This window comes from Perognathus longimembris, chromosome 28, assembly GCF_023159225.1.
Source record: "Perognathus longimembris pacificus isolate PPM17 chromosome 28, ASM2315922v1, whole genome shotgun sequence".
NCBI lineage: Eukaryota > Metazoa > Chordata > Mammalia > Rodentia > Heteromyidae > Perognathus > Perognathus longimembris.
In genome coordinates, this window is record NC_063188.1 from 12746603 (window position 1) to 12773851 (window position 27249).

At 39.6% G+C, this 27249-nt stretch overlaps 1 protein-coding gene across 2 annotated transcripts in view; it reads right to left on the reverse strand.

Annotated features, from left to right (window-relative positions):
* Window positions 1–19145, reverse strand: part of Slc9a6 (solute carrier family 9 member A6) — a 57429-nt gene extending 38284 nt beyond the window's left edge. The window contains exons 1-7 of one of the 2 annotated variants that reach the window (XM_048335842.1): window positions 19064–19145; window positions 18692–18919; window positions 7909–8108; window positions 5530–5607; window positions 5165–5241; window positions 4739–4851; window positions 917–1022 (exon numbers count right to left, since the gene is read on the reverse strand). In XM_048335842.1, coding sequence (XP_048191799.1) covers window positions 917–1022; window positions 4739–4851; window positions 5165–5241; window positions 5530–5607; window positions 7909–8108; window positions 18692–18860 — 743 coding nt within the window. In that variant the 5' untranslated portion in view covers window positions 18861–18919; window positions 19064–19145. The other variant, XM_048335840.1, reaches the window with a different exon arrangement.
* Window positions 19146–27249: the final 8104 nt, after the last annotated feature.

Sequence of the window (27249 nt, forward strand, 5' to 3'; positions counted from 1 at the left end):
AATTGATATTAATAAAATGTGGAAAAAATGCAAATTCTCTGTGGGGGAGGGAATCCTTCATTGAATAATAGGGGAATATAAAATACAATGGATACACACAGACGGTATTACATTGAATTAAAGTACACTAATAGAAATATTTGCAAAAAAAAAAAAAAAAGCCAAGGGAACAAATGTGTTTCAGTGAATAAGGTGCCAAGATTATCAGTGGAAACGTCTACATTAATTCAAGATTGTGCTATTGTAATATAATAAAAAAGAAGTGGAAGAGGAAAAGAAAAGGCAAATAAAATACTTATTCATATTCAAACTTACATTTGGATAAATACTTGTCTGCACAAGAACCAAATATAGCTAGCTCTAAGGGGCTGCAGGGTTAATAAAAATAAGAACATAAAAAAATAAGAACATGACTTTTCTATATAATCTTTTGAAAACAGTTTTTATTTTTCAACTATGTGGATATATTCTCTGTTCAAAACATTAAGTCGAATTTTAAAAATTGTTAGCTGGGTACCAGTGGCTTATGCCTATAACCCTAGCTACTTGGGAGTCTGAGATCTGAGAATTGCAGTTCAAAGTCAGCCTCAGCAGGAAAGTCTGTGAGACTCTTATTTCCTATAAACCAGCAAAAAGCCAGAAGTGCAACTGTGGTTCAAGTCGTAGAGAGTGAGCCTTGAGCAAAAAAAAAAAAGCTCAGAGACAGGGCCCAGGCTTTGAGTTCAATCCCCATGACTAAGAACAAAAAAAAAAGAGAGAGAGAGAGAGAGAATGTATTTTTGCCCGAAAGGGGAAATCCTTGCTCTTACTGATGTTTCTTTTTCATAATGCATTTTATTCAATACATGACTTTCAGTTCCTAGTACCTTCACATTGTATATTATATTCATAATATGATAAGAAAATAAACACTTACGAAGACAGCACTATGGCAACAGCATCATTGAGGACACTTTCACCAAAAAGAAGTGCATAAAGTTCAACATCAACTTGAAGCTCGTGAAATATGGCAAGAACAGTCACTGGAAAGTGAAAGAATCAGGAATATTTAGACATTACAAATATAACATATTTCCCCTCAATAGCTAAGTGTAGGTTACACAGAAATTCACTTACTCCTTCTTAATATTCTTATACTATATTAAATATTTAGTGATTTTGTCAATATTTTTCCTCTTCGTACATGCAAAATCACTTTCTTTTTTAAAAAACCCTGAAAATAACACTAAGATGGCCAACATTGTAAATGTTAAAATTTGGTTTTGCACACTTCTTTTCCATAAAGAATATATTCAAGAATTTCTTATAGAGAGTAGGGAATCGATCTCTAACGAATAGTGTGTAAAGCATCCCCTTGGGCTGATGAAGTGTCTCAATTGGTAAAGTGCTTACCTAGCAAGTACAGGGCCCCATGTTCAACCCACCAGTTCCATCAAAAAAAAAAACAAAAAGGAAGAAAAGCATCTCATACAGCAAACATTTTCTGTATGGCAGCACTGGGATTGAACTTTGGGTCTGAGCTCTCTGTCCCTTAGCTTCTTCACTCAGGGTTGATGCTCTACCACTTGACCCATATCTCCATTTCGGGCTTTGGGGTAGAGTCTTAGGAATTTCCTGCTGAGCTAACTTCAAACCATGATCCTCAGATGTCATCCTTTAGAGTAACTAGGATTACAAGCATGAGCCACTGGCACTCTACGAGCCTTACAGTCACTTGCATTTGATTTGCAGATTACGCAAAGGAATGAAAATACAAGTTTAATTTCTGGCTGGGGTAATATATGACCAGAATTATAGCTGTCATATTTAACTAAAGAAGAAGTCAACGATCAGGATATTACAGTTTGAAAAGGGAAGGAAAAAAACCCCACAAACCTTTTTTTAACTGAAGCAATTAGATTAGTTCTTAAAAAAAATCAGGTAAGATAGAGTACTTGTATTTTAACTTTCTGAGTCACATATAGCTCACCCAGTAAAAAAAAACCCAAGTAGATATGAAAGAGGAGAGCTTTTTCATATACCAACTATCAAAATAGGAAACTTGAATTTTATAAGATATAATTTCTACAGCAAAGCATACAGCGAGAGAATACGGATACCAAAACTTACCAAGAGAAAGGGGAAGAGAGGGCTAGAGAAATTCTGAAGAAAACAATACCTATGTATAGTTAAGCCGTCTAGAAAGTTAATACATTAACAAGATTTTGGGCTAGAGGCATGGCTCAAGTTGTGGAGCATTTGCCTAGCAAGTAAAGGCTCTGAATTAAAACTCTAGTACCACAAAGAGAAAAGAAAGAAAGCTAGTCCAGGCAAGAAAGTCTGAGACTATCTCCCATTAACTACAAAAAAGCCAGAAATAGAGCTATGGCACTAACCTTGAGCAAAAGTAGCTCAAGGACAGCACTCAGGCTGTGAGTTCAAGTCTCAGGACTGGCAAAAAGGAAAGAGGGAAAGAAGGAAGGGAGGGAGGGAAGGAAGGAGGAAGGGAAGGAAAGAGGGAGGGAGGAAGTCAGAGAAAAAGAAAGAAAGAAAGAAAGAGAGAGAGGGAAGGAAGAAAGGAAGGAAGGAAGGAAGGAAGGAAGGAAGGAAGGAAGGAAGGAAGGAAGGAAGTTAATTGCCAAATGATAGAATTGGGGGCAAGGGCCTACATAATTCAAAAGGATGGGTTGTAAATGTGGTTCAAGTAATAGAGCACCTGCTTATTAAGCACAAATTCTGAAGTTCAAATCTCAGTGCCACTATAAAAACAGTAGCATTCACAATTCAGAAAAAATACAACTTTATATAAGTAAATGATTTTTGCTTAAGCTATTCAGGCAATATCCCTACTAACACAAAACTAGGTTGAAGTAATGTAGCCAGTCCAATCAACTTAGGTTTTTTTCATAGGCTATGTGCAGGTGCCTACTTCCATTGGAAGGACAAAGAAACAAGAGACCACTGGTTCTTCCAAAGCCCACTTTACCTTCCTATTGATAATGCAAACAGCTATAAACAAGGGGACAGCTTTGGAGGTCTTTAAGGAAATAATCTGATGTCTAGTTTTTCAAATGTTTTTAACTATACAAATGTCTGTCAAACGGCCCACTGAGCAACCATTTAAATTCATCTTTCATACAGGATAAAACACACTTTCCTCTTTTTTCCATCAAGCTCTGTGTTACTAGTTAACACAAGAATTCAAAGATAACCTTAGGACCTTACCTTTAATTGTTCTGGATGACAATCAAAGAAGATGATTAACTTATGGGGTCAAAAGATGAAACAGAACAACCTTCTACCAAAGTCCTAACTCAAAGTAAAAGGAAATTTTCATCCTTAGTTCAAAAACTTTTGGAGCTTGTTTCAAGACATTGGGTCCCCACTCCCAACACCCAACAAACAAACAAATAAAACCAAAGTAACCTTTTCATTATTCATTTTCTCCCAATTTCTAATTTAATGATAGCTATTAAGCTATATTAGATAACTAAAACTTCACTCAGAACATCTAATTTGACAACATGAATTTTAAGAAATCTGATCATAAATCCACAGATAAACAACTGTGTTCACTACCAAACACGTTTATGACCATAGGCCATTTTTGGTCAGATGTGGGGCTTGAACTCAGAACCTAGGCTCTATCCCTCAGGTTTTTTTGTTTTTGCTTTTGTTTTTGCTCAAGGCTAGCACTCTTCTACTTTGAGCCACAACTTCATTTCCAGTTTTTTGGTGGTTAACTGAAGATAAGAGTCTCCTGCCTGGGCTGGTTTCAAACCTTGATCCTCAGATCTCAATCTCTTGAGTAGCTAAGAATTCAGATATAAGCTACCAGTGCCGGGCAAGGACAATTTTATTAAAAAAAAAAAAAGAAGAAGAAGAAGAAGAACATTAGACCTGTAAGATCTCAATTCAAAGCCAGTATGGGAGAAAAGTCTAAAAATCCATCTCCAAAACAATCAGTAAAATGCCAAGCTAGAGGAGTGGCTCAAGTAGTAGAATACCAGCCTAGCAAGGCATAAGACCCTCCCTCAGTTCAAATCCTAGTACTACTAAAAAAAAAAAAATTTCACGGGGCTGGGAATATGGTCTAGTGGCAAGAGAGCTCGCCTCTTATACATGAAGCCCTGGGTTCGATTCTCCAGCACCACATATCTAGAAAACGGCCAGAAGTGGCGCTGTGGCTCAAGTGGCAGAGTGCTAGCCTTGAGCAAAAAGAAGCCAGGGACAGTGCTCAGGCCCTGAGTCCAAGCCCCAGGACTGGCCAAAAAAAAAAAATTTCACTACTGTTTTTCTTAGTACTAAGTATATGCAAATAGCTGAATATAAACAGAAGATTTTAGAGGCATTTAAAATGCTGTATTCATACTCTGGTTTCTCTTCAGATCGTATAAATCTTTCGCCTTTTAAAATGCTGTATTCATTTTAATGAATCTATAATCTAGTTTTTATTTTGCTCTAACCAATCACTAAGGATACAAACCAAGATAAGTTTCTGAAGAAATTATTGTAAAGATGTCATCTAGACAGCATCAATTTGTAGACCCGTAGTAGGAAAAGGTAATGAAGAAGTTAAAGAGGAAACAAATGTATACTTAAACCAAAAGGAATCATGAATTGTTTTCCCTCTATATTTGGCAAGTACAATGCTAGGGAAGTACCTAACCATGGATTCTAAGCCTCAACAAAACACCCACATGTACTTTACTGCAAGACACTGCACTGAAATATTTCAGCTCCACTCATGTAAATGTACCTGGGTCAGTTGCTGATACAATGGCACCAAACAGCAGACAATCTGTAAAGTAAAAATCTCTGGCGAGTTGTCCAGTTACTTTCATCAGCGTTACACAGCCATACATTATGGACCTGTTCAATAAACATATTCCTACTTTAGAAAAATGTGAATGACTAAAGAAGACTAAAGTAAGAATAAGAAGATAGAGCTACTAGCACTCTGTGACTATTCTCAAATTTAATTAAGGACATTTAAATACGGTTAATACCTTGGCCTTAACAAAAACTCAAACAACTTATCACCTATGTGAATATATTTGACTGAAAAAGATCTGAAACACATCCAGGAATACAATACATCAGAATTCAAAGAGAATTTTTAAATGGATAATTTTTAGAATTATAATTTGAAAACTAAAAAGTATTTTAAGCTTCAAAAACTTACCCAATAACAAAACAAGAAATTGCTGTTCCAAGAAAAGCATATGCTAAGATAGACCCCAGGTTCCGAAAGAAATGTCTCTGATAAAAACAAAAAACAAAATGTTACATTAGAATATCTGCCAAAAACTCAATAAAGAAAAGACTTTCTATTCTAGTGTGCCATGCTAATATTAAATGCATTATTCATTAGAAGAAATCAGTAAGAAAAAGAATTTCTGTACAGGTATAAATTTCAGCATCTAAAAACAATAAGGAGGGAAAGGAGGAGAACCTAGGAAGAATGGCCTATTTTTGAAGTGTCAAATATTACAAAGACCATGGAAAGTTTTAAATCATTCAAAATATATGAAATACAAAAACACTTACCCTTTTCAGACTATAACCTGCATAAAATATGATAGGAGGAAGTAATATGTTGAAAAATACTTCTGGATCAAAAGTAACCTGTTAAAATAAATAATTATTTTAATTAAATTTCCTTAGAAGACCTGTCTATATCATCAAATTATCAAAAGATAAACAAGTAAATGTTAATCTGGCCAACACAAAGAACATACTATGTTAACTTAAAATATTTCATATGAAGAGTCTATTATTTGCATCTTTAGGTACATTTGTCTGGGTGCTGTCCCTGGTTTTATGCTTAAGGCTAGCACTCTATCACTTGAGCCATAGCTTCACTTCCAGTTTTGGGGGATTAACTGGATATAGGAGTCTCATGACTTTCCTGCCCAAGCAGAGTTCAAACTACAATCCTCAGAGCTCAGCCTTCTGAGTAGCTAGGATTACAGGTGTGAGCCACTAGTGCTTGGCTATGTATTCTTTTTTCTGTAAAAAATTTGTATAGGGCAGCTAATGCTATTTCTCAACCACATGACAAGGAGATAGTGTTGGAACAATCAACTTAGCCTTAGCCTATCTCCAGAAACTCTATTGGAGTATTATATTAAAAAATCCTGAAAATAGCCAGGCACTGCTAGTTCATACCTGTAATCCTAGCTACTCAGGAGGTGGAGATCTGAGGACCGTGGTTTGAAGCCAGCCCAGGAGCAGTGGCTCAAAGTGGTAGTGCACTAGCCTTGAGCAAAAAAGCTTGGAGACAGAACCCAGGCCCTGAGTTCAAGCCCCACCATCAGGGGGAAAAAAAAACCCGTAAAAATGAAAACATGTGAGCATATTTTTGCTTTAAATAAATGAGACCCCAAAACTGGTAATAAAGAATCATGTCATTACTGCTGGCAAAAGGAAACAACTCATAGGTGACAGCTCTAAAGCTAAACCACATAATGTGGTAAAACTTTCTGTACAACTAGCCCCCACAGCCCACTTACTTTAAAGAAAAGATTTCAAAGAACAGGTTTCTCTAATCTAATGTGCTATCATAATATTAAATGCATTATTCACTAGAAGAAATTAGTAAGAGAAAGCAGTCTTGTGCAGGCATAAATTTCAATATCTGAAAATGATAAGGACAGAAAAGAGAAAAGCAAAACTGGGAAGAATGACCTGTTTCTGCTATAATAATGCAGATATCCCTTCTGCAGTAGACTGTGATATAAACTCTACATAGATATACACATACCCAAGCTAAAATGTAGCTTAACAGAACTATTAAGGAGCTGAAATTTTCCACAGGTACTGAGAACTCGTGTCGCAATGTTAATATTAAGGTCATAGGGCATTTAAAAACTATTGAAGTAAAGATGGCCAGAAACACAATCAAGTAGCTATAAAAATCAAGTTCAGTCAATGTAGAAGACAGGGAAAATGGAGGCAAACAGCCAAGGGTGAGCAAAACAATAAGTGCACAAAGTGGCACTGAGAAGCTTCATCAGAGAAACTGTGAGTGGGACAGGAGCAAGTGACTCCAGGAATGTCTGAGAGCCAGTCAGTTTGCAAGCCAACCACCAAGCCAACCGCCCACATAAAGCTGTATATACAGGATATTACAATAGCCAAGGCTCGTGCTAAGGCTCCAAAAACTGTATCAGATTATGAATCAGAGAAAGGTCTAATTGTGCTCAGTACAGAAACACAACCAAGACAAGTAATAAACCTAATGTGCTGAAGTTTTCTAAAATTTTAAGAATCATCTATAAATTCGAAGAAATTCATCTGTATTCTGTCTACCCAATCCTGATTACCATTTATTACAACTTTGAACAATACAAAGTGTTATAGCACTTAGCTTCAATCAGGAATGTAGAAATATCATTTGCATAGAAATATTCATTTCCTTACATTATACTTATTAACAAAGTTTGACTCTAATTTTTTTTGCCAGTCCTGGGGCTTGGGACTCAGGGCCTGAGCACTGTTCTTGGCTTCTTTTTGCTCAAGGCTAGCACTCTAACTCTTGAGCCATAGCACCACTTCTGGCTTTTTCTGTTTATGTGGTGTTGAGGAATTGAACTCAGGGCTTCATGCATGCTAGGCAAGCACTCTACCACTAAGCCACATTCCCAGCCCCTTGACTCTAATTTTAAGGCTAAATTATTTGAAATAAGAAACAATGTTCCTTCAGAGTTACTTGGTACAGTTAATACACATTTTTTAAAATTACAAGATTTCTTTTACTTACTGTTTAGCCTGGTGTAGTGGTACATACCTATAATCCCAGCACTTGGGAAATTGAGGCAGCAGGATCACAAGTTTGAGGACAGCCTGGACTACATAGCAAGTTTGAGACCAGAATGGGCTACATAGTAAGACCTTGTCTCCAAAAACCAAAAATAAAAAACTTACCTTTCTAAGCATTTCATTATCTTGAACATTATTGAGTTCATGTGAACTAATCTCTCCTTTCAGCGTGTACTCATAAAATTTTCCACTAACGTTTACCAACAAAGTAGTTGGACTAGACTGGACTTCACAGCTGAGAGTCACATTGTTTACATCACTTGGGACATGAATGCCATATCGAAGTACAAGACCCATCAAAAGACCTAGAAATAAAAGAAAAACATAAATTCTTGGTAGACAAAGACCACTTATTTGTACCCAACACATGCCTCTAGATTGATATTAGAAAAATCTCCAATAATCGTCTCTTATCATTTAGAACCAATTTTTAGACCAAATGTAGTTAGTTACTGTTTAAAATATTACTAAATTGGGGTGCTAGTGACTCAAATCTACAATCCTGGCTACTCAGGAGCCTGAGATCTAAGGATCAAGGTTTGAAGCCAGCCCAGGCAGGAAAGGCCATGAGGCTTTTATCTCCAATTAACTACCTCCAAGGAAAAGCCAGAAGTGGAACTGTGGCTCAAGTGGTAGAGCACTTACCTTGAGCAAAAAAGCTCAGAGAGGGGCTGGGGATACGGCCTACATGGCAAGAGTGCTTGCCTCCTATATATGAAGCCCTGGGTTCAATTCCCCAGCACAACATATACAGAAAACGGCCAGAAGTGGCGCTGTGGCTCAAGTGGCAGAGTGCTAGCCTTGAGCAAAAAGAAGCCAGGGATAGTACTCAGGCCCTGAGTTCAAGCCCCAGGACTGGCAAAAAAAAAAAAATTAGTAAATTCACACATTCAAGAGCCCATCTTCATGTAACCCAGTGGGACAAGAGGTAAAAATATTCGGGTTAAAGCAGCAATCATTGCACTTCTAGATCAACACATTATAAATAAGTGAGGAGGAAAGTAACAAGATAAGAACATATCTTCAGGGCTGGGATGTAGCTCAGTGGCAAAGCGCTTGCCTAGCAAGTGCAACATCCTGGGTTTGATCCCCAGTACCAAAAAAGAAAAGACAAAAAAAAAAAGAACACATCTTCAAATTATATGTATACAGAATATACTCTAAGGTATGACAACATAGCAATGTAGTTATGTTAGAAAATGTGGTTTGTTTTTATGTCTGAAAATATAGGTCATGATAGAGTTTTCTTGAGGGATTGCAAAGAAAGAAAAACAGGTGTTTTGTTTTTGTTTTTGTTTTTTTAACCTCCATCCACCATTTCATGAGTTAAATATATATGCTTCCCAAGTTTATTCCTAACGCACATGCTGGTCAAATTATATACATTTTAAATGGTAAGTGAATATATTATTTCAAATTGAATTGTTCTACTAGTAAAGCAACCGATTTAGAATTTTAAATATGTACATCAAAATGAAAACAAAATACAAGCCTTGATAGGCGTGCTGTTAAATCAACACATTGGATCTATTAATTTCATTTGGATCCTATTGATATTCAAATATGCACAATGTTCTAAGTTCTATAAAACTATCCACTGAAATTTTTTAATAATGGCTAAGTTCTATAAAACTATCCACTGAATTTTTCAAATAATGGCACTACTAAGATATAATCCACATACTGTACATTTTATCCTTTAAGATTATAAAATTCAAAATAATCATGAAGTTTTGTGTCAGGACATTTTTCCATCACTCCAAAAAGAAACAGAACATTTTCTATTCCGTGACAGTGAAATCCCTACCTCTTGGCAAGCAATAATCTACTTTCTTTCACTAGAGATTTGCCTATTCTGAGTGTCTCCTATAAATGTAGTTCTACCATATGTAGTGCTTTGTATTTAGATTTTTTTTCACTTAGTATAATGTTTTTAAGGTTTCTCTATGTTGTAGTATATTTCAGAACTTCATTCATTTTTTAAAATTATTTAACTTCATTTTTATGGCCAAATAACATTTCATTGTATGGATATGCCTAAACACTATACTAAACCCAAACTTTTGGAACGTTCCTTATTGCTAAGATGTACAGTACATTACTACTAGCTCCATTTTACCTTCCTGGTCTTTCATTCTGACCAGCTAGAGCCATTCTTCTAGTGGAGTACTCAGCTAGGTATTTCCCAAGAGTTCAGAGACAAAAACAAAATCCCTTCTTCAAGGAACCCTCAGTCCAGTTAGCAAAAACAGACTACATAAACAGACATACTACAGTATACAGGTGTTTAAAAAAAAAACACTACAAACCACATACAATCATGTGCTCCTTACTATATGTATGGAAGGCTAGGAAAATTCTTACTATACCCATTAGTAAAAATTAACATGCTCAGAGTAGTCTTTTCCAGGCCTAAAAAAAAATCAAACAGAAGAGATTCCCAGACAATCCTGATGGAGTGGGATATTAGGGAAGCTGTCCAGGAGTATCACTTGACCAGCTAATAAAATAGAAGTAAACATAGAGGGCCATAGCAGCATATATCCAGTCAAAGAAGAAGGAGAAAGCGGCCCATTCAGGAAATCACAAGTAGTTCAATATGACTGCATTATAAGGTAATAAGGAGGTGACGTTTGGAATATCAGCAGAAATTGAAACATAAAAGAATGATTGATGATGAGGAAAGGAATTTGGACTTCATCCCCAAAGCAAAATGAAGTTTTAGAAGGACTCTAAACAGGAGCTTGACATCAGTTTGCTATTTTAGAAAGACTAGGATAGACCATGGAGGGTTTAAACAGCCAGGTAGGAATGACAATAAGAGAGAAGACATTTTAGAAAGTACTATATTTTAGAAAGGTTGAGTCATTGAGTAGAAAAGGCTGGGAAGGTAATAAGTTGAAAGGCTACCAGAAGCCTTACTGGAATTGGTAACCAAGTAGCTAAGTTGGCTTGAGCACCAGGGTGGAAAGCAGGGCCAATCAATGAAATAGGAACACAGCAGAATGCATTACAGGGGAGAGGCCAAGTTTAGATCTGGATATGCTGTGTGATGCACCTGTGACACACACACTGTAGAATATGTGGAGTCTGGAGTTCAAGGAGGGTGGGAAGAGTCCACTTCAGATTAAGACCAATCATAACATTGTTAAGTAAGATGCAGATGAGATAACCTGGGAGCAAATAAGATGGGAAAAAGACTATAGAAAAATAAAAGATACAGGCTTGAGGTTTTATCTACTAATAGTCAACATTGATGGGACAATAGAGGATGAAGAACAAATGACTAAATTTAATGAAGAAAAACACAGGAGTTGGAAGACGGAACAACTTGTGGCTATGGATTTAGATAGAAAAAAATCTGCTTCTAATGAAATCTATCAAATGCTGCGGCAAAGTCAAGCAAGGGAGGCATGACGAGTATTTTTTGAGTTTGGCAATGAAGAGAGAACAAGTGACCTTGATAAAAAGGAGTTTCTGTGGAGTAGCAGTGACAGAAGCTAGAGTAGAAGGAAAAGGAAGGAAGCAGAAACAAGGGACTATAAAAGCTACAGTTGATGTATATAGCTAATGCAACTTAACAAAAAATAAAAATATAAAATGATTTTTAAAAAGCTATAGTTCTTTAGCCCACTTATTAATGGGATGGTTCTTTCTTTGAGGACTTGTTTGGGGGGGGGGTTAATTTCTTGAGTTCTAAGTGTACTTTTCAAAGAAGCCCTTGTCTCTTGTATAGCTAATGAAGATCTTTTCCCAATCTGTGGGCCTTCTATTTACCTTGCTAGCTATGTCCTTTGCCCTGCAGAAGCTCTGCAGTTTAATGCAATCCCATGTATACGGCCTTCCTTTGATTTACTGTGCTTCTGGATCTTTATTTAGGAAGTTAGGACCTATGCCAAGGATCCCTAGTGTTTCCCCTATCCCTTCCTGTAATATTTTCAGGGTATCTGCTCTTACCTCGAGGTCTCTGGAGAGGAACTAGAATGGCCAATAGACACATGAAGAAATGTTCAACATCTATGAACCATAAAAGAAATGCAAATCAAAACTACACTGAAATCCCACCTCACGCCAGTTAGAATGGCCATATCAAGAAAGGAAGATGCTGGCGGAGATGTGGCCAAAACCACTGTTGATGGGAATGTGAACTTGTTTAATCACTCTGGAAAGCAGTATGGAGGTTCTTTAAAAGATTAATACAGAGTTCTCATATGACCCAGCAATTCCACTCCTGGTCATTTACCCAAAGGATCACCAACAAGGTCACACTGAAGCTAGCAGCATAACTATGTTCAATGCAGCATTATTTACCATAGCAAAGATATGGAATCAACCCAGATGTCCCTCAGTAGATGAATGGATCAAGAAAATATGGTATCCATACATAACTGAATTCTATACATCCTTCAAAAATAACAACATTGCCACATTCATTAGGAAACAGAAAGACTTGGGAAAAAAGCAACAACCCCCAGACTCAAAGAAACTTAGGCTCCATGTTTTCCCTCATCTGTGATAATTAGCATATGCCTAGGATAGTCCTAGTAGAGGTTCACAATAGCCCAATAGTTATGTACATATGACCATATAAAATGATGCTAATCAAAATAATCTCCACAATGTGGAAAAAAGAGGAGCTGTTTTTGTTTATTTTCTTTTGGGGAGGGGTATACTGTTTGCAGTTAATTTATTTTGTCTTTCTTTTTTTTTCTCCTCTGGTTTATTCCCTGTGGTCACTGTTCTGATTTCAGTACCCTTTGTCTTTTATATGTTTATCTGATTTGAGGAACAGAAGGGGAATCACAGAAACAGTGGGACAAAGGGTGAACAAATGCAAGAGTGATACTCACTAGATATTATGTTGGAAATGAACTAAGTGGGGAGCAATGATAATTGCTGAGCAGTACAATAATTTCAAGTTAAAAAATTTTAATCAAGATGAGATTTTAAACAAATGGTTGACATTTAAAAAATCATACTTCTAGCCAGGCACAGGTGCCTCAAGTCTGTAGTAATAAAGCTACTCAGGAGCTCTAAGGATCATTGTGTGAAATCAGCCCCTGCAGGAAAGTCTATGAGACTCGTATCTCCAATTTATTATGCCCCTCTCAAAAAGCCAGAAAGAGCTGTGGCTCCATGATAAGAATGCTAGCCTTGAGCAAAAACCTCATGGACAGTGCCCAGGCCCTGATTTCAAGCCCCAGGATCAGCACACATATACACAAAAATAAATCTACTAAAGAAAACAAATTTTTAAAACACACAACTTAGCCACGTGCCAGTGCCTCACTCTTGTAGCTACTTAGGAGGCTGAGATCAGGGGAACTGCAGATCAAGGTCAGCCAAAGCAAAAAAAGTTCTTGAGACCTCTTCTCAACCCATATCTGGGTGCAATGGGCACATGCCTGTCATCCAAAGTGATGTGGGATACTGAGATGGGGAGGATTTGGGTTCCAGGCCAGCCCAAGCAGAAAAGTCCGTGAGACTATGTCCATGAAATGAAGCTGTATGTGGTGGCACATAGTGCACACACACACACACACACACACACACACACACACACACACACACACTCCCTACAACTACAGGAAGACTGAAGTAGGCAGATTAAATTCCAGACCCATGCTTAGGCAGGAAGTGAAATCCTATTTAGAAATTATCCAGTAGAAAAAAACTGGCATAAAAGCATCACTCAGCACCAGCCTATCAAGCACCAAGACCTTGAGTTCAAAACCCAGTACTGCTCGCCCCCCAAGAAAGTTATGTCTGGGTATCTCAGCCTGTGTAGATGACACAAAATCAGCTCTTTTCTCTATTATTCTACAAGACTTCTTAGTTAAGAGGTTTGGTACAAATCAGTCCCTAGTACCTACATGCAAAAATCAAAGACTATCTACTATAATTGCTAATAACAGCAGCATAAATGTTTATTACATCCCCAAGTCCAAATATGTAAGGAACAGTGTCTCCTGATTCCTTTCCAGGTCAACCCCATACTGACATATCACTCAAACATCAGCCCTGAGGAGTATTGTGCCCTTGGGCAGATTTATGACATACCCTTGAGAAAATAGCATAGAAAATACTAAGGTCAGAAAAAAGTCATAATCCCTTAATGGAGATTGAGAGTTTCTTTGAAAATAGCTGACAGGTCAAGTAAATATGAGTTTGGTGAAAGGTCAAATCCTAATCATGGAATTAAAGCCATTCTCAGCAAACATAAAGGAAACAAAAAGAGTACTTTGTGAGGGGGATAAAGCAGAAATTTCTAGCCTGCAACATACACAGAGGAACAGAAAATACTAATATATGAACTTACAAGTTAACACTACCCAGCAACAAGGAATACAACACAAAGAGGTACCTTTCAAAAAGCACTGTGTGGAAAATGACCTCTGTAGATTGTGGTCAGTAATGGGAGGGGAAAACTGAGGGAAAATGAAGTAAGGGATGACACTCTCCAAAAAAAGAAATGTACATGCTGGGTGCTGGTGGTTCACGCCTGTAATCCTAGCTACTCAGTAGGCTGAGATCTGAGGATCGAGATTCAAAGCCAGCCCAGGTAGGAAAGCCCATGAAATTTTCATCTCCAATTAACCACCAGATAATTGGAAGTGGAGCTGTGGCTCAAAGTGGTAGAGCACTAGCCTTGAGCAAAAGAGCTCAGGGATAGTACCCAGGCCACAAGTTCAAGTCCCATGACCAACCAAAAAAAAAAGGAAAGAAAGAAAGAAATGTACTCATGACTTGACTTGTAAAATGGCAACCCCTCAGCACAATTCCTTAATAGCAATAAAATTATATTTTAAAAAAGAGACACCTACCCTTTCCACACACTGATAACTTGTTTTAGAAACTCAAGATGCAAGGAACTCAGTCTCACCCAAGGTCTCACTATTGTCTGAGTCTTCCAGTTAGTGGAAATTGGTTTTCTCATGGATTTCAGCTTAGTCTTCCAGTCACACTTATAGTTAAAATTATGGAAGGAATATCATAGACAACAAGCATGTTCAAAACTGATAAAAGGGGCTGGGAATGTGGCTTAGCGGTAGAGTGCTTGCCTAGCATACATGAAGCCCTGGGATTCGATTCCTCAGCACCACATAAACAGAAGAAGCCAGAAGTGGTGCTGTGACTCAAGTGGTAGAGTGCTAGCCTTGAGCAAAAAGAAGACAGGGACAGCACTCAGTCCCTGAGTACAAGCCCCAGGACTGGAAAAAAAAAAAAACCCTGACAACAATTTCTACCAATTAAAAAGTGTCTGTGTGTAAACATATCTATTACTTGCTTCAAGAATGTGATTATATTCCAGGGCTGGGAATATGGCCTAGTGGCAAGAGTGCTTGCCTCATATACATGAAGCCCTGGGTTCAATTCCTCAGCACCACATATATAGAAAAGGCCGGAAGTAGTGCTGTGGCTCAAGTGGTAGAGTGCTAGCCTTGAGCAAAAAGAAGCCAGGGACAGTGCTCAGGCCCTGAGGCCAAGGCCCAGGACTGACCCCCTCAAAAAAAGCCTGGAACTTAACTTTACCAGAATCTTAAAATGTACTCTTCTATCTTTTCTCTTTTATCCTATCTATAAACTGCACTGAATTACCACTTTTCATACTTAACCACCTCAATTTTTTTTTACCACCAATGACTCACTTTTAAGCTTCTTAAAATTCACCCGATAAACAAAACATGTGGGTACACTGAAATTGTGTGTATAACTGGGGCAATTAGTCCATAATACAATCTAGAAATTGATCATATTAACAATTAGGGTTCTTTTACCCCTGTAATTCAAAAAAGGTAAGGAAAGCCAGGTGCAAGTGGAGGCTGAGATCTGAGGATCATGGTTTGAAGCCAGCCTGGCAGGAAAGTCTGAGAGAGACTCTTATCTCCAATTAATCACAGGGAAATCCAGAAGTAGAGTTATGGCTCAAGTAGTAGAGAGCTATCCTTGAGCACAAAATCTCAGGAATAGTAACAAGGACCTGAGTTCAGGTTCCAGGCATAAAAAATGATAAAGGAAAGGTTCATTTTCAGTAGCATTTTTCTATGAGTAGTAAGTAGCTAAGCCAACATCAAAAGAATAAGATCTCTGGTAGGCTTAGTCCTGGAAGTGCAGGCATTTTCTTTTCATCTGGAAGTCAAATTGAAAAATAAAGGTCTTAAAATAATATAGTAACAAAATGGCAGTGATGGGACAAGTCATGAAGAAAAGGTGAATGACGGTAATTATGAAACTTCAATTTCCATGGTAATGGCAATATTTTGGCTCAATCACATCTAGTTTCAAAGTGGACTTGGAAGTTAGGAGGCTGTTTAGTACATAGTCTCCTTTGCTCATACTGTGTAAACTGGGCAAGCTAAAGAATGCTAAGTCATCTCTGACCATATAAAATAATTTTTTTATCGAAATGAAGCCCAGAAAATGGAAACAAGAGGTTTTTTCTTTGTAAAAAATAAATAAAAATATTTTTTGAAAATGCCAAGTCAATCCCAGACTTGACTCCCACATTAGCACTTTTGCATTTTATATTCAACAAGAGATGCCCTTTCTTTTTCTCCACAGAACATGAACCCTAAGGTACCCCATCACTTTTTATATCAGAAACTTGAGGAAATACAATCAGTAATTCTATCCTTCTACTTTGGCTCATGAGGGAGAGGAAGTTTATGGTATCAGCTACCAAAGAACAAATATTTTCAGGGCAATTCAAAGTCTCTATTTGATTTTTTAAACGTTGTTTTGACACTTAAGTTGACTGAGCAATTAGGAGAATTGTTCTGAGCTTAACCTGACAAAATGAAGTTGCAGCAGCAATAACAGTACTGCTATCATTTCTTGAGCATTTACTTCAGAGTCAAGTACTAGGCTAAAAACATTCTGTCCTCACAAAAATTCTACACTCATTATCCCCAATATAGACAAGAGTAAAAGAGAAGAGAGTACTTGCCTAAAACCACACATAGCTATTGGTACAGGAATCCAGGTCCAAGTATTTTATGGGCTTGCAACTACAGTCCTTTGTTCTTGTATGGCTCAAGAGCTGAGAACATTTTTTTTTACATTATTAAATGATTATAAAAAGAGTTAAAAAATCCAGACAACATGAAGATATATATGACACATAAAATCAAGAAGCTTTAGTGTCTGGCCCTTCACAGAAGAAAAAAATGCTGACCTCTGGTTTAAAGCCTTGTACCTTTAACTATCACATCACATTATCTGTCCATAGGAAGGAGGTATCGGCAATCAGTTCCCTTATTGTAACACCATAATACTCAATTACATTTAACTCAATCTACAGTGCCATTTTAAAAATTATTTGTAAGTTCCCTGAAGCAAGAATCTTATACTTCCTTGTATTTTATGTGTATAATACATAGTAGATGAGTCAGTAAATGTTTGGTGGCAAGAGTAAATAAATTACATACCACCACAGAGACAAATGTATAGCTTATCTGGACAATTTGCCTTTGGGAACACAGCAAATAATATGCAAAAAAAAAAGAGGAAGAAGAAATAAAAGAACCACCTAATACATCTGAAAACCAGGAAGTCCTGGTGAGCAGAGATATTTTACACACGGGCTTACAATGTTGTTATGTTACAAATGATAAAGAAGCCTGAGTTCATGCATTTTCTTGAGATGCATTCACATTTTAGAAGTCTGGATTTATTGGAAAGGAGAAGGGGATGGGGCTGCAAGAAGAACTATCTTTGTGTGCCAAAGCTTTGCCTACCTAGCTGCAAGTCTCAGAGAAAAACCTCAGCAAGTTCAACAACTTAGGACTATTCTATGGGACTGTACAGACAGGATGGTTTGTGTGCCCTCATCTAGCTTCACCATGCCCTCATTCAGTGAGCAAGATAGTCAGCAATATGTAGTTTCTTTTCCTCTCAAGCTTGGCTCAAAATGCCTATGCTGATCGTTTGGTTTGCCTTTCTCCCCTTGCCACTGAAAAAATAAAAATAAGTAAGAAGAAAGCATACTGAGACACAAGAATCCAAGGTGTGGATCCCACAATCAGCCAATAACCTTATGCCAAAAACCAGTCACACATGCATCACATGCCTGATGTTTGTCAATTACTGCTTGGGTGAATTGTTCACACACATTATTGTATGGCACCATGTTGCTGGAAGAACCCTAACTCTTCCTCATCCTTACTTCCGTAAGCCTGAGTTGGAAGAGTCAGTCAGACATATCCAAATGAGATTATCACAGGCATAGTACAGTCAATCAGCCAGTCATTTCAAATACTCTACACCTTTTGTGGTCTATTTCACTTTCAGGTTTTCCCTTTGCTTGGATTCTACAGGAATAAGGTTTTCATTTTCACCCTGGAAAGGACAAGGCATAGCAAAAAGCTTGGTGATGAGTAAAGGTCGACTCTGGTTCCAAAAGAATGCCAGATGCCGGGCAGAAGAGACACTACTGCAGTTTCCGTGAACCTTCAACAAATTGATATCGGAGAGAAATAAACTGCAGTGATGTCTTCCCTTTACCCCGTAGTTCCAGCCCAATGCAAGACACCGCACCCACTCCCTTCCCATCCTCAATGTCCGTCCGTTTGGGTCCCAAGCTCGGTAGGCAAAGAAGGAACCCCGTGCAGAGAAAAAGGGGGTGGGGCCAGAGGCGAAAAAAAGGTGAGGAAAGGCAAAGAAATGAGAGAGGGCGAGGCCGCGGAGGAAAAGAGAGGTGGAGATATGAGGGGGACATAACTAATAAAGGGGACTGAGGCAGAGAAACAAGCAGGGTGGGTAAGGTGAGGCAAAGAAAACGAAGGGCAACCGAATGTAGGCCGAGCGGGGCCAGGAAGAGGAGGTGAAGCGGTGGCAGGCAGAGGAACAGGCAGTACCCGGGGGTGAAGTGGGGGTCTGGGGCACTTGCCATAAATCATAGCCAGGCCAGTTTCATGCAGGAAGCGGGCCCGGCGGTGCTTGAAGAGCCAGATCGTCAGGATGGTGAGGGTGAGCAGCAGGATGAAGATGAGGAGGTTAGCACTGTCCTGCCGGTGGCTCTCCTCCGCTTGCTTCTCAGACACAATCTCCTCGTCCATGGCTCTGGTCGCTCCGCCAGCGCCGCCGTCCGAAGCTCCGGCCCAGCCAAAGAAGCCAACTGCGAGGAGCAAGCAGAGGGGTCTCAAAAGCCGGCGGGCCCGAGGCCCGACGCCACAGCGCGGAGGAAACGGCCGCCAGCCGCGTCGAGCCAGAGCCATGTCTCCCGCTTCCCCCCCACCCTAGCCCTCCACCCCCTCCTCACCAGCAGCCGCCCGCGGTCGGACCACTCCCCGAGGGCTCACGGGAAAGGGGCGGGGCCAGAGACAAGCCGTCGGTGCGCCCGCCACCACCACAGCCACCGCCACCACTCTTAAAGGAACCGCAGCACCTCTAGCGCTCCCAGATTCCCTCTGCCCTTTGGCCAGCCCACCTACACCACTTGAGCGCTGCCAGGGACAGACCGTCGAGTCCAACTCACTTTCAGCTACTGAAGAAATGTTAACTCAGTGTCATGAAGTACTGGCAGATTGGTCTATGTACTTGAATCCTATTTTTTAGAGCTCTCAAGAGAACTGATCTTTCATAACCCATCTTAATATTGTCCCCCAGGGTCTCTTAGCATTAAGAAGTTGTCACCCCTTGGGAGTGGTCTCAGTCCTCAGATTTGTAATTTAAACCCGATTCTCCTTGCTGTTTCCTCACTGGAAAACAAAATAAAACAACCAAGAAAAAGTTCATAAACGAATTGACTAAAAAGCCTGGGCCTATCGTGTGTGTATTCAGTTTTCTTTACTCATTAACACTTGATACCCATCATCTGTCAGGCATTTGAGCTCCTATTTACCGAAGCTCAGAAAAACCCCTCCCCGAAGAAAAACCTTTGGTGTAGTCTTCCCTTTTGAAAGTCCCCAACTGAATAGTGATCTTTGACCCCTACTTCTCAAGCTCAGAAACAGTCCTCCCCCCCCCAAAAAAAATTTCAGTGTCGTCTTCCTCTTGTTAATGGTGTCTTAAACCCAAAGTCCTCTCATCTGCTTTACTCAAAGAGTATTTTCTTTGTTCCCAGTTTCTCAACCTAACACAGCAGAATTTTCACAGCTCTTACCCCCATACTTGGACTTTACAGTGGAGAAGAGTAGGAGTCCAATTTTTCCATACTTAGATGACTTCTTAGTATCAACTTCCTGTTCTCTAGACTTTCATTTCTACATGTATGAGCTACAAAGCTCAAGCCGTGGCCTGCCACCCTCCCTTCAGGCCTCTACCTGTTGGATGAGATATATCCTGCTGAGGCTCCTCTACCCTCCCAAATTAGAAATGTTTTGAATTCAGATATCTTTTCCTCCTGCAAATAGATATTCTTCCTGCATGATCTTCATGCCATTATTAGTACTACTTTCAAGCTAATTCCTACCATTCTGTCTAGAATTTATCAGTCTTAAAAAGATTTTTATCTTAGGTCCAGTAACCTCTCTAACCAAAACAAACAACCCTTAAGCATAAACAACCTGTCTCAGTAAATTTATTTTCCAGAACACAAAAAACACAATGCCTATGTGCATCTGATCATATAAAATAGTATTTATAAAGATGAACTCCAGGAAGTGAAAACAAAAGAAAGCTCTAAAATACTGTCCCACTCCAAGTTCTGTCCCCACCAGGTCACAAACAGTCCAAGACAATGAATATGCCCGTCCTCCATTCTCTATTAGTAACTGGGTCTATGTCTGCCCTGGATCCCTGACTTCAGGCTAATCACATCACCATATTCCCACAGGGTTTGGCATCAGAGAGGTAATGCAAGCCAGCAAGAGCCTTCCTGGTCTTCCCATTGCCCCTCCTCAACCAATCCATGCTCCTAGAAAGCCTACTGAAAGACCATATCTGTGTCTTAAGGTCTAACCACTCATTCCAAAACTAGTTTGCTTTACAAAACCAAGTGCTCACAGTTAGAAAACATCTTCAAACCCCAATTCCACCTCTGTTTATGTGGCCCCAGCAATTTTGTATGCTCTTTCAACAGCTTCTTTTTCCATCAGAGCTCCATGAGGAATCTCATTATATAGTGCAACCTGGCCTTGAACTCTTGATCCTCCTGTTACAGTCTCAAGAGATCTGGCATTGTGTGTACCACCATGCCCACCTTTCTAGGGGGAATCTTGCCAGGGCAATTCCTATGACCTTGGATCCCTTCAGTTTGTGTTTCTCAAACCCATCTACTGTCATATGCCTGTCATCCCACCTACGTAGGAAGCAGAAGTAGGAGGATTAAGGTCTAAAAGCAGCCTAGGCAAAAATGTGAGATCCCATTGAAATAGGGAGGCTGAGTCTAAGAAACTTCTTGCAGCCATTCTGGTGCCTCTTGATGGGTGGAGGGCATTCATCAACCAGTGCTAAAAGCCTAGAGGTAAGAGAGGCCATTCATTGAATGCAGGAGGCCTAGATCAAGGTGAGCTGGGGGAGCTCTGCTTCAGAGAAATACATATGTCATGGCCTTAGGAAAGCTTTGCATAGAGAATGCTCTGATTTTGCCTTAACTCCCTAAATGGCTTGAATCACCAGCCTCTGAGTAGCCTCTAAGTAAAGTATACTCTATATGGAAGATTGAGGTCTATCTTCCTAGATGGAGAAGTTCTGCCGGTTCCTGAGTATGTCCATTTAAGCCCTAGCATCTTGTCTTCATGGTAGGAGAAGGTAAGGTCCCCCACCCTCAAGTGAGGCATACCTGAATCCCTGGGGACAGGAGTGGACACTTTGCTGATAGGTTACTAAACCTGTCAGTCCAGTGCCTGGGAAACCAGGAGTTTCCTGTGACCCCGCCCTCTAACCTGACCCTATTTAGACCACTCAGGTGGCAGTAGGCTGTGCCATGTGTCTCTGTGTTCTTGTTCTGTCTCTCGTCTCTTAGCTGTTTTCTGGTCACAATGGTGTCTCATTTCGCTCTCCATTAGAGCTGAGTTGGTTTGTTGGTATTGTCTTTATTCTTTCTTTCCTCTCGGGACTGTTTCCTAAGTGTGCTAAGTGTATTTGCGGGCTGTAGGCCTTAGTAACAGTTGGCTTCCTGCAGACTGCTAACCTCCAATAAAGACTCTAAGATTGGAGCCTTTAAAATGTGGCATCTTGTCTGGGAATGTGGCCTAGTGGTAGAGTGCTTGCCTACCATGCATGAAGCCCTAGGTTTGATTCCTCAGTACCACATAAACAGAAAAATCTGGATGTGACACTGTGGCTCAAGTGGTAGAGTGCTAGCCTTGTGCAAAAGAAACTCAGGGACAGTGCCTGGGCCCTGAGTTCAAGCCCCAGGACTGGCAAAAAATGTGGCATCTCTGATTTCTCACCTTACAACACTAACAAATACTAAAGCAAAAAGTGCAAGGGGTGTGGCTCTAGTGGTAGAGCACCTGCCGAGAAAGTGAGAAGCTCTGAGTTCAAGGCTGGGATTCTGTATGTTGCCTTCCCTTCCTGCATATGTCAGTATGCTATTTAGAATGCCCTTACTTGTGAACAAACTACTACTCAGTTGCTATATCTATGGCTCTACCACTCCCTCCCTTCATCAGTGCCTGTACTTCTCTCACTTGCCAAGACATCTTATGCTCCCAAGCAGTGCCAAGTTCAGTCAGTATATTTTGACAACCTTACTGTTCTCTCTCTCTCTCTCTGTATCTCTCTCTGAGTCTCTCTGTGTCTCTCTGTCTCTGTCTCTGTCTGTCTGTCTGTCTGTCTGTCTCTCTCTCTCTCTCTCTCTCTCTCTCTCTCTCTCTCTCTCCACACACACACACACACACACACACACACACCTCATACCCTCTATGACATTGTCTGGAAGAGCACTTTACTCTCAACTTGTTCCCTTCACAGAAGCTCTGTCCCTTTTCCTTCCCCTGTTTTTGATAGTTAATGACTTCTCAGTCACTACCATATACCCGAGGAGTACTTAGGCATCCGATTCATTGGCTTTCCTTTTCTGACATCCCACCCCCTCCAGCCCATTCATTACCTTGAGTGACTTCAATGCTCAGATAAAACAATTTACTTGTAATTCTAGCCTTGTTTATGTTTTCACTGGCAAACTGAAAACAGTGTGGGAAAATCCTACTCTGCCATTGACTTAAATATCCTTTCAGGGCTCACCCATTTTTCCTCACTTCAGTGAATAAAATGTTTCCCCCTCCTCTCAAAAGCCCCACCCTTGGAAGTGGAGCTGTGACTCAAGAGTACCTTGAGTGAAAAGGGACAGTGTTGAAGCCCTGAGTTCAAGCCCCAGTCCTGACAAAGAAGCTTATCCCTCAAATAGTACTTCACATCCCAGAGTATCCTTTCAGTCCCTAACAGAATCAACTCTACTTATCATCCTCCCAACCTTATAGCCACCATCTTCAGAGGCTCCTCTACTGTGCCAGGTTCCCCATAAGTGTCTTCAACATTTCTGTGAAGTACTGCTCTACTTATCCCCTCCAGCTAGAGAGATAAGCTTTGCCAAAGAGTCGCCAGCGTTCTTGCCTTCCCACTCCCTAAAGCTAGAATTACCTAAAGTCAGACTATAGCCTGAAGGCTGAGGCAGCCAGCCACCTGGTTTTAGTATGACCTGAAGCTAAGAATGGTTTGTACAGTTTATTTTTTAAGAATGAGAAAACATGGAGAATGTTTGAAACTTGTGAAATCAAAACTTCAGTGACCACCAATACAGGAGCTTATTAGATATTGCCAAACCGATCTGTTTGTTTATTGTCTGTGGCTGTTTACCTGCTGTATGAGCAAAGTTGAGAGTTTTTCTTAAGAGACTTTGGATCTTGCAAAGCCTAAAATATTTATTACTTGACCTTTTCCGGAAAAGGTATGACCTCTGCCTTAGTCTCTCAGACATTCTTCCCCAGAGGAGCTTCTAAAGCACAAATCTGTTTATATATGTCTCACTCCTGGTCACATGTTCTAATGTCCCCCAGTCCCTTCAATTCTTGTGTCTTAACCTGGCCCACAATGGTCCACATGCTCTATTCCACACATTCCCTCTTCACCTTTATAGCTTGTCCTTCCCATCCCCTAATATATTTTTCTTCAGCTATTTTGAACTCCTTCAGCTATGCTGAACCTGTACTTCCCTAAATGATTTAATATGCTTTTGTAATATCCATATGCCTTTCTGGAGCTGGGAATATGGCCTAGTGTGTGCTCGCCTCGCATACATGAAGCCCTGGGTTCGATTCCTCAGCACCATATATATAGAAAAAGCTGTAAGTGGTGCTATGGCTCAAGTGGTAGAGTGCTAGCCTTGAGCAAAAAGAAGCCAGGGACAGTGCTCAGGCCCTGAATTCAGGCCCCAGGACTGGCAAAAAAACAAAACAAAATGGGAATATGGCTGGGAATATGGCCTAGTGATAAAGTGCTCATCATATGCCTTTCTGTGTGTTCCATCTGCTTTGGATGGGCCCTCAGTCCCTTCCCCCCCCCACCACACTCCCCCCCCCCCCCCCCCGCAAGCTCACTTCTATCTGTCTGGCAAAACTCAGGTTAAAAGTCACCAAACTTTTCAGCAGGCCCTCAAACTGAGTTAAGGGATCCTCTTCTTCCCAAGGGTTCCTGGATCCCTTGACAGATCGCCTACTTAATCCTCCCAAATCAATCACTATCGTTAAGGCAAAACATTATCATAAATCAAACATTATAAGTATGATTTATATGTTTGCTTTGCAAAGTCATAAATACTTCTAGGGTTGGAATTGGGTGTCAACTGTGTTCTTCACCGAAAATAACTAGCACAAAGCTTAATCAAAGTAAGTACTCAGGGCTGAGAATGTGGTTTAGTGGTAGAATGCTTGTCTAGCATGCATGAAGCCCTGGGTTCGATTCGTCAGTACCACATAAACAGAAAAAGCTAGAAGTGGTGCTGTGGCTCAAGTGGTAGAGTGCTAGCCTTGAGCAAAGGAAGCTCAGGGACAATGTGTAGGCCCTGAGTTCAAGCCCCAGGACTGGCAAAAATAAAATAAAATAATAAGTATTCAGTAAAACATATCTGTGCCTCAAAAGATATCTCCAATACCATTGAGTGCAAAGGAAATATTTATGTTTGCAGATGGCATTAAATCCCCCTGGATACATGGATGCAATTCAAGGATAAACTGAAAGAACAGCAGAAGTGCTCAGTAAATTCTTGATAAGTGATATATATATATATAATGTTTATATATAATATATATATAATGTTTAGTCTTTGGTTCCTTGGAAGTATTTGATAATAACTGACTACTTTATATATTAAAGTAAGGATAGAAAATTTGGATTTTGATCATAGTGCAGGTCTCTACATAGAAGGTTTTTTTTTTTATTTTTTTTTTATTTTTGGCCAGTCCTGGGCCTTGGACTCCGGGCCTGAGCACTGTCCCTGGCTTCTTCCCGCTCAAGGCTAGCACTCCGTGTGTGTGTGTGTGTGTGTGTGTGTGTGTGTGTGTGTGTGCCACTTGAACCACAGCGCCGCTTCTGGCCATTTTCTGTATATGTGGTGCTGGGGAATCGAACCTAGGGCCTCGTGTATCCGAGGCAGGCACTCTTGCCACTAGGCTATATCCCCAGCCCGTTTTTTTTTTTTATTTTTAACTCATTTGTTTCCCTGAACAAAAACTTCCCCAACATTAATTTGTCTGCTGAAAGGAGAAAAGTGAAATGAAGTGAGATATGCAGTACAGAGACCAATCTGAACTTCAAAAAAGTAGTCTTTTTTGTTTTGTTTTGTGCCAATCCTGCAAACTTGAACTCAGGGCCTGGGTGCCGGACCTGAGCTTCTTTTGCTTAAGGCTAGTGCTCTACCACTTGGGCCACAACTCCACTTCAGGCTTTTTAGTAGTTTATTGGAGATAAAGAGTCTTATGAATTTTCCTGCCCAGGCTAGCTTTGAACCATGACCCTCAGATCTTAGCCTGTTGAGTAGGTAGGATTACAGGCATGAACCTCTAGCACCAGGCTCATAAAAAGTAACCTTGTTCAAATGTAATGGGATCTTAACCTAGCAGGTATAATAGGAATAAGAATGGGAAGCCAGATACAAGAGTTAATGCAAAAGCTTGTCTTCATAACTGACTGGTTGTGTAGAAGTGTAGAGCTTGAGGACACAGAGTTGAAAGATGACTCCAGGGTTTTTGAACATAGACAACTGGAGAGTACTGGCCTGTTTACAACATTAATATGAAATTGGAAGGCCAAGATTGGGTTAGATTTAACAGCTAGTGGGAAATTCAAGTGTAAATATCAGAACACACAGTTAAAACTTGGCTTGGCAGTTCAAGAATGAAAGACTAATGGAGTAAGAAATTTCTTTAGTTTGAAAAATAGCTAGAAAAGTCAGTAACAACAACACTGGTTAGCATTTATTGAGTCTTACCAGGTGTGAGACTTCTAAACTATCTTTATATGTATACAAATACATATAAAATCCACTCAATTCTGACAACTGCTGTATCAAATAAGGTCTATTATTATCCTTTTTTAGAGAAGAGGAAACTGAGACAGTGAAATTAAATGACTTCTCCAATTTAGCAAAGATACAAAAGTAAAAGCCAGGATTTAAACCCAATCCAATCGACAGCAAGTGCTTTAAACTACTATAATATATACCATCCAGCAAATAAATCTTAAAGATACAAATCATATAACCACAATCTTATTTACTAAGATTCAAAAACCCAGAATACCAAGGTAGCACTTTAATATTTTAAGAGGGATGCATTTTTTTGTTGTTTGAATTTCTTACAACAAGCACACATCAATTTTGTAGAAAAACATAAGTAAAGAGGGTGCAATTTCAACCTTGAAAATGCTAGTTTGCCCAGAAGGTGGTAGACTTCTAGAATGTGTCACTTACAGAGGTTGCACTACATATAAATAGCTTGCAGAGAGGTTTAGTACTTACAATAGATACCTCTAATAGCCACTAACATATTCTCAGGAAAAGTGGATCTGATCTTTGAACTAGGTAGGAAGACAGACTGTGGCAATCTGAGAGAGAACCTATCTTGGAGAGACCTGAATCAGTAGTATATGAAAAATTTTATCTAGCTGAATGGCATGGAACAAAGTTTAATGAACTTGTAGACAGTTCTGGAACAGCTATGCTTTATCTTCTCAACAAATCATTCTGGGAAATGTGTTGACTCTTCACAAATAACATCTCTATGCAAACACTTTAAAGATGATTATCTCCACTTTCAGTAGTACCCACATTTTTTTTTCATACACTGTGCATATGGAGAGTGGTTTTTACTTTGGAAAAACTAAAGGCACTTATGTGGTCTCCTGGATATTTAAATATTGTTTCTCATGAGCTTTGACTTTTGTTCCAAAAGCACATGAAAAATGTGCTCCCTATAGTTGTACTTTGCACCTTTGGTAGTAACTTCAACCTTCAGAACCATGCATACATGGTTACTTATTTGAACGAGGTACTCTATGATGATG